Source organism: Eucalyptus grandis, chromosome 8 (assembly GCF_016545825.1).
Source record: "Eucalyptus grandis isolate ANBG69807.140 chromosome 8, ASM1654582v1, whole genome shotgun sequence".
Lineage (NCBI taxonomy): Eukaryota > Viridiplantae > Streptophyta > Magnoliopsida > Myrtales > Myrtaceae > Eucalyptus > Eucalyptus grandis.
In genome coordinates, this window is record NC_052619.1 from 71,013,494 (window position 1) to 71,021,036 (window position 7,543).

The 7,543-nt window shown below is 36.2% G+C and overlaps 1 protein-coding gene across 1 annotated transcript; it reads left to right on the top strand.

Annotated features, from left to right (window-relative positions):
* Window positions 1-1,388: 1,388 nt before the first annotated feature.
* On the top strand, window positions 1,389-2,375 carry LOC120287504. Its single transcript, XM_039300311.1, has one exon. The coding sequence runs from the start codon at window positions 1,389-1,391 to the stop codon at window positions 2,373-2,375; it is 987 nt and encodes a 328-aa protein (XP_039156245.1).
* The last annotated feature ends 5,168 nt before the right edge of the window (window positions 2,376-7,543 follow it).

Below are 7,543 nucleotides of genomic sequence, written 5' to 3' on the forward strand. Positions count from 1 at the left end.
TCTTTAGACTAGTAAGAAAATGTTTTCCGTTTCTTCAAAGGGGAAATCGCTTTCCTAAATGTAAGTTTTAGTAGGAAAGCATTTTTTATTTTTCCATTGACTAGGAAAACATTTCTTGTTAACTCATTATCCTAAGCAAACCAAATGCCAAAAAATGATGAAAATGTTTTCCCGAGAAATGTTTTCTATGAAATAAATGTACCCTTAAATTGAGAGGAAACTAATGATTGATTTCGCGATTTTTATAGTTTCAAACATAGCACAATTACAATGCCATCAACATGATAATCACATAATGTTAATGTTTAATTGCTTTGTTTTGTATGCATTAATTCATTCCTTGTCTCTATGAATACAAGGCTCTCATGTATATATAAGTTCACTTAGACGAATCATCAATGTCCAACAACTATGTACTATCTATAACACCCTCAATCTTGAAGCTCCACATATTCGAGACATTAGAAAATGGATCGAGAGCAAGAGGAGAGGCAATTTCTTGTTTTCTTTGGCACCGTCAAAGATCCATGGCATGCTTTAAGCAATCCGTTGACTTCTAAATAACGTCAGCCATGATCCTATGGCTGACGTTATGATCCCATATGTATGCACCTGATCCATGGCATGCTTATCGAGCAATCCGTTGACTTTTAAATAAACTCCTTTGCCGTATCGCCATCATAATTATTTTCAATAATATTAGGGAGAAGTTACCTAGAAATAGAGGTATCCATAGGATTGGCTGAATGTACCTTTCATGATCCTATGGCTGACGTTATGATCCATCTAATTAGCTAATCTCTTGATTTATCAAGAGTCATTTTGATCGGAGATTCAGTCTAGACAAACACTTTGTTTTCTTTAGATTGACTTTGGTACCTTCACTTGCCGGATTTGCCATTTCCCTTCCAAATAGCAATGCATGCCCAACCTTCCTTTTCACCCCCAACAATCCCCAACAAAAAGATCGCACACTTGCATTCCAATTGTTGAGCATACGGAGTGCCAATGGATAGAATCGTCTCTTCTGAAGACGGCTTTGTATTCAATTGACGTTAAACTCAAAGTGCTAATCTCGTCCATAGATCATAACACGAGACACCAAAAGAAATGAACGGTTGCGAAGATTCAAGCCAATTTATCCCTTAAATTGATAGGAAACGAATATTGATATATAAATATAGTTAAATATAATAGAAAGAGAATGCCGTCAGCATGATAATTACATTATTTTAAAGTCTGATTGCTTTTAATGCAATAATTCCTATATTTTTCTTTAGGAATACGGTACTCTCATCTCTATATAAGTCCGCTTAGACAATGAATTGATACCTAAAAACTGCGTTCACCCTCAGTCTTGAAGCTTCCCAAATTTCTGAAATTAAACGATGGATCGAGAGCAAGAGGAGATGCAACTTCTTGGTTTCTGTGGCATCATCAAGGAATCCATCAAGCTCATCTTCACATGGAGGAAGATCTTCAGCCAAATCACGCTTGCCCTCCTCCTCCCTCTTTCCTTCACCTTCTTGGCTTACACCGAGACTTCTCACTTCCTCAAGGCAAAGATCCAGCATGATCAGAGTGCACTCAACCACGCCAAAGCCGGCACTCCCAAATACAAGATGCTCTCCAACCTTGTGACCTCGGACATAATTGAGCTCAGTCTCTCCAGGGTGGCCTACTGCATCCTTGTTCTAATGTTTTCTCTTCTTTCCATGTCCACAGTCGTGTACACTATCGCATGCGTGTACACCTCGAGACCCATCACTTTTGGGAGAGCGATCAGCGTCGTCCCAAAGGTGTGGAAGAGGCTCATGGTCACATACTTATGGGGTTTTCTTGCTACCATAGTCTACACCATCTGTACCACCGTGACTATCCTAATCTGCTATCTCTTGTTGGATCTTCTTCACTCTCCTGCCATTAAACTAACCCTAGGTTTCATCCTTCTCATCTTATCCCTCTTTGGGTTGGCGTACATCAATGTCATTTGGCACTTGGCAGGTGTGATTTCAGTGCTTGAGGACATCTATGGCATTCAGGCCATGTTCAAGAGCAAGAACATGGTCAAGGGGAAGACGGGGATCTCAGTAGCTATCAGCCTCTTGCTAACCATTGTGCCCGTGGCAATCCATACAGTGCTCCGCATCTTTATGGCCAATGGATACGAATTTGGGTTCTTAAGGTTCGGAATTGCCACTCTTTCTTTCTTGCTTCTCCTCGCGTCGACTCTCATCAGCCTTGTCGCGCAAACCGTTATCTACTTTGTGTGCAAGTCGTACCACGACGAGAACATCAACAAGTCGGCACTGCTTTTGGACGAATATGTTCCTCTTCAAGCTAACGACGTATTATCAAAACAAGTCAACGTGTAAATTGGCGTACGGTTATTGTAAAAATGTAAGAGTCTGTGGCTGCATCTTGCATGTTGTGCGACCATATACGATGATAATGAATAAGTAAGTTTTATTTGAGCAAATTTTCCATTGACTACGGAAGCCAAAAGAAGCAATACAAGAGGCGCACTCTAGTTTAAACGGAATTGCTCCCTAGTATAGTCAACTGTTAAGTTCACCTTCTATTAGAGTGATTATTAACTCCTTGGGGTATATGCAACATGCAATTCGCTTGTTACTAATCTTGTACATAATTTTCCATTAGCGAGATTGCTTTTAACCCTTTACTCTGTTTCAATCGATATAAATAGACCACATTGTTGGTTTCATTCATCGCCATTTGAAATATTTCAATGAAAAGTAATTTTCAAAATATACCTATTCACATTTACTTTTGATGATTGCCTACTAAATCCTCTCAAGTCAGCCTAATTATTTTTAAATTTCTCGTGAAATTATGGAAACAACTATAAACTTTTCACTATATTTATTATATTAGAATCAACCATCAAGCTTTAATTGGCTAATTTGTTGTTACACAAATTTTATGTCTTATTGAGTTTGAATTCATCAAATCTATGAAGGGGATGTTTTGTAAATAATTTAGAAAATAACATTCATGAAATCTATTTAATTTTGAACTAAAGGGAAATTTGAGAATCAACAAACTAGTAATACGTTCTATCAATAAATAAATAAAAGTGACTACCACTTAGAAAATTAGTTATTCTTCCACGTGTTAAGTAGCTTTTCTTTATGGAGAATTACTCAAAAAAAGTCTTAGATCTATTATGATTGTGTCAAATTAGTCTTAATTTTTTTTTTGTCAATTTAATACTAAACCTTTTGTAATTTTGTCAATTTAATCCATTCAATTAATTTTGTCCGTCGACGTTAATGTGGACAATTTTTAATAATATTTTATTTTATTTTTGAATTTCTTATTACTTTGTTATTATTTTCTTTTTCCACTTCCTTTTCTCTTCTTCCTTCTTTTCCTTTGTTTCCCCACGGTGGCTGTTGAGCAAGGACCTCAATAGAGTCGGCGAGGGTCATGACCCTCGCCCAGCCTGCCAAGGGCGGGCGGCCTCTCTCGCTGGTAAGGCCATGGAGACATTGCCCAAGCCTTGGTGAAGGCAATCATGGCCTTGCCAATCGTGGGCCAGGCTGCCTTCGCTTGCGATTGGCAAGCCCATGGCGAGGCTGACCTTACCTAGTGGCTAGCGAGCCTTGCTAGAGCCTCACAAGCAAAAAGGAAAAGAAGGCGGAAGAGAAAAAAAAAGAAAAGAAAAATTAACAAATTAATTAAAATTTTGAAAAAAATAGGATATTATTAAAAAAAAAAGGTCCATGTCAATGTTGGCCGACACAACCAATGTTTGCATTAGCACCGACTAGCCAAAGTTGGGTGGATGGATTGAATTGACACAATTGCAAAAGATTTAGAACTGTATTGGCAAAAAAAAAAAAATTTGTTTAGAAGCGAATTGACACAATTTCAATAAGTTTATGATTTCTTTGGTAATTTTTACATTTTCTTTAGCAATTTTTTTTTTTTTTTGCGGCGAATAAAGCTTTTATGTAGAATTGAACAAGAACACAAATGGTATGGTACAGATACATGAAAAATGTTAAAAAAATTTTGAACCTATTATATCAGTGACAATTTAATCCTAAAATTTTTGACCTAAAACCAATGCAGTTATTTCGATTAATTTTGATAAGATATTGTTAACATGGACACTAGCTAGTTTACATGGCACAGTCAGCGTTGATATGGACAATTTTGATAATTTTTCAAAATTTTCTTTTCTTTCTTTCTCTTTCCTCTTTTTTTCCTTCCCCTTCCCCACTTGGTTGTCGGACCTTAGTGACAAGCCAAGAGCAAGGGCTAGCATGGATGAGCCTTGCCATGGTTGGGTAAGGCTCAACCTTGTCAAATCCAACGAGGTTGTGCCTCACCCAACTCTCGGGGAGGGGTGGTGAGGCTCAAGCCCTCACCAGAGGTCGCGAGGGCGAGGCTTGACCTTGTTACATCCAAAGTGGTTGTCCCTTGCCCAAACATGGCACAACTTGCCATTGACGTTGTTAGTAAGGGCGAGCCACCATGCCGGCTCTCGCATCTAGCTGATTGTCGAGATCTGGCGATTGGCTAGAGGAAGGAGAAGGAAAAAAAAGAAGTAAATAAATAAATAAACAATTCAAAACATTATTAAAATATTATTAAAAGTTGTTCATGTCAATGTCAGCCATCCCACGTAGGTTGACTGGTGTCCAAGTGAGTAATATTCGGCCAAAATTAGCCGAAATGACTAAATTGGCTCTAGGTCAAAAAGTTTACTATTAAATTGATACCATTAAAAAGGTTTAGGATTTTTCTGACATCTTTTCCCTCTTGAAGCATAATAGAAACAACACGAATTAAGAGCCAAAGAGGCACAAATTCACAGCCTAATACAAGCTAAAGGCCATGCAGGCCCCAAACAACAACAGTCCCAGCAACCCAAACCATGCCTTGCTTGTTATATGAATGATGCCTAGTCTACATTTTCATCTACAACTTAGGCTTATTACATAGGCGCATATGGAATTCGTCACCCCTTAAACCCTCATTGGATTAGATGAGATAAGTTCCTAACAAAAGGTATTATTTGTTGGCCATTAAAGTAGCATCTCAGGATCTATGTAGCTAGAAACTCGAACATATTAGAGAAAAATACAAAGATTTGCGTACCTGATTTGAAATTTATTGTTCTTTATGCGGAATGACGACGGTTCAATGCTCAGATGACAAGCTGATGCTTAAGTTCTTCTACGCTATGACCCTTAGTTCCTGGCTCGATGAGACTGCCACTTACAGCTTGCTTTATGTGAGGTGAGAGAAAGTTCATAGAAGATTGAGGACTAGATGAGGGACCTTAGTGATATTTATAGAGTTTTCAACTGGGCTTTCTCATCATGGGTCAAGCCCAACTCGGCCCATACAAGCCAAACCCATATTCAACTATTAAAAAAGCCTTATGCTTTATCTTATTAGACCAACCTCATAAAATGATAAATTACAATCTTAATTAACGTAGCCCACATCAGAAAAACTCTTATATTCTCCCACTTAGACTATATTAATTGAGATTGTACTGTATGCACGCACTTTTATGTTGATCTAGTGATAATTCTTAATAGTCAATCATATCCCATAAGTTTCAAACACCGAATCATAGCGATAACTGCATGTACCCACACAGAGCCTTCCATGGTCACTAATTCTTTCAATTTTACTGATATGAATTCAATATAGTTATGTGGCAAACGGATAATACTTCATACAAAGTAATACCTTATATGTTATCTCATTTGTCAGTCACTATTCTCTTACCTTAAGTGTTACAAAGAATCGGATGTGCCGTCAGAGAATATTCTTATGGTTCTAATAAATCCACATATGTCTTATCTTTATGATTAACATTTTTTATGTGTAATAAGACATAGCTCAAGGCTGATAATCGAATGCCCCCAACCTTCACTCAATATTTACACAATACCTTGAGATTTCATTTACATATAATCAACTCAATATGGTGACCACATATTCAGGAACACTTTATTGAATGTGTAATGCATGTATAAGCTTTATTAGGGCAAAATCAAAATAGCCCCCACTAAACAACAGCATCAATGATGCTTCTCAGCGTATGCTCACAACATGTCGTTCAAGTACACAATGGCAAAAATCTTTAGTTAGTGGGTCCACAACCACATTTTCTATTGAAATATGCTTTGTTGTAGTGTCACCATTCTGTACCGTTCCTTTATGGCCAAGAACTTGATCGTCACATATTTAGACCCCTCGAGACCTTTATTGTTGTTGATAAACAGCACTTAAAAGTCATTGTCTCAATATAACCGTATGGATTTATTCTTAATATCAAATATAGTCAACTCCTTAATGAGATTCGGAGGCCAAATATCCTAAGTAATAGCTGAAATGTATGCTACATACTCCGTTTTATAGGGTAGAGGATAACATAAATTTTTGTTTATCACTTTGTCATAATACTATACCTTTTGCTAATATAAAGACATATTCCGTTGTTAACTTATTGTCATCTTTATAGCTAGTAAAATCTACATTTGAATACCTTACTAGCTTTAGATCATGAACATGTTTGTCAACATAAAGTTTTCTTGTCCTTTTCAGTGTCTCAAAATCTTATTGATAGTAATCTAGTGATCATGTTTTAGACTTGACTGATATATGTCTAAAACTCTTGTGGCAAAAGCAATATTTAGCATAGTACAAACTTAAGCATACATGACACTTCTAAATGCATTAGCATAAGGTATATCATTCATTTGGTTTTTCCCAAGATTTGAACAAGAACAATGTCAAATGTTCAATATATCAGCCTTAACGACAGGAGCAATTCCCGACTTGTTGAATCTTTCAAAAATGCGATGAACATATATAATTTAAGAAACATTTGACATATGATGAGAAAGATTCCTATGGATTTCAATGCCAAGAACAAAATATACTTCACTAAGATCTCTCAAGTTAAATTTCATTGACAACATATGCTTTGTCTTATGTAGTAATCTAATGTTGCTACTCACAATCAAGTTATCATTTACTTAGAATGTGAGAAAACTAAATTTTCTCCCAATGACTTTGCAATATATATACTAATCTAATTTATTCTCAACAAAACTGAATGAAGTAACAATACTATGAAACTTCAAGTACCATTATCTACAAACTTACTTTATTTATGATCTTAAGTTTATCCACAAGCTTACCTAAATCATCTGCTGCAAAACCTTTAGGTTATACCATATAGACTTACTTATTAAGGTATTTATTGAGAAATGAAGTTTTAACATTTATCTATCGTAACTCCGTATAAAAAATGAGCTACCAATACCATATTCACTTTGAAATAGTCTTTAGAAAAGACTAAGCTTCTCTTTGAGTGAAACCTTTCACCATTGGTTTGGGTTTAAACTTCTCAGCATTCCTTTAGAATTTCATTTAATTTTGTACATCAATTTGCAGCAGATAAGTTTGTGACCTTCAGTCAATTTAATAAACTCCCAAACATTATCACGTTTTATAAATTGCATTTCGTCTTTCATCGTATCTAACCGCA

Bases quoted from the DNA above. Each gene is read 5' to 3' on its own strand.
- LOC120287504 (XM_039300311.1), top strand. From the start codon at position 1,389: ATGGATCGAGAGCAAGAGGAGATGCAACTTCTTGGTTTCTGTGGCATC.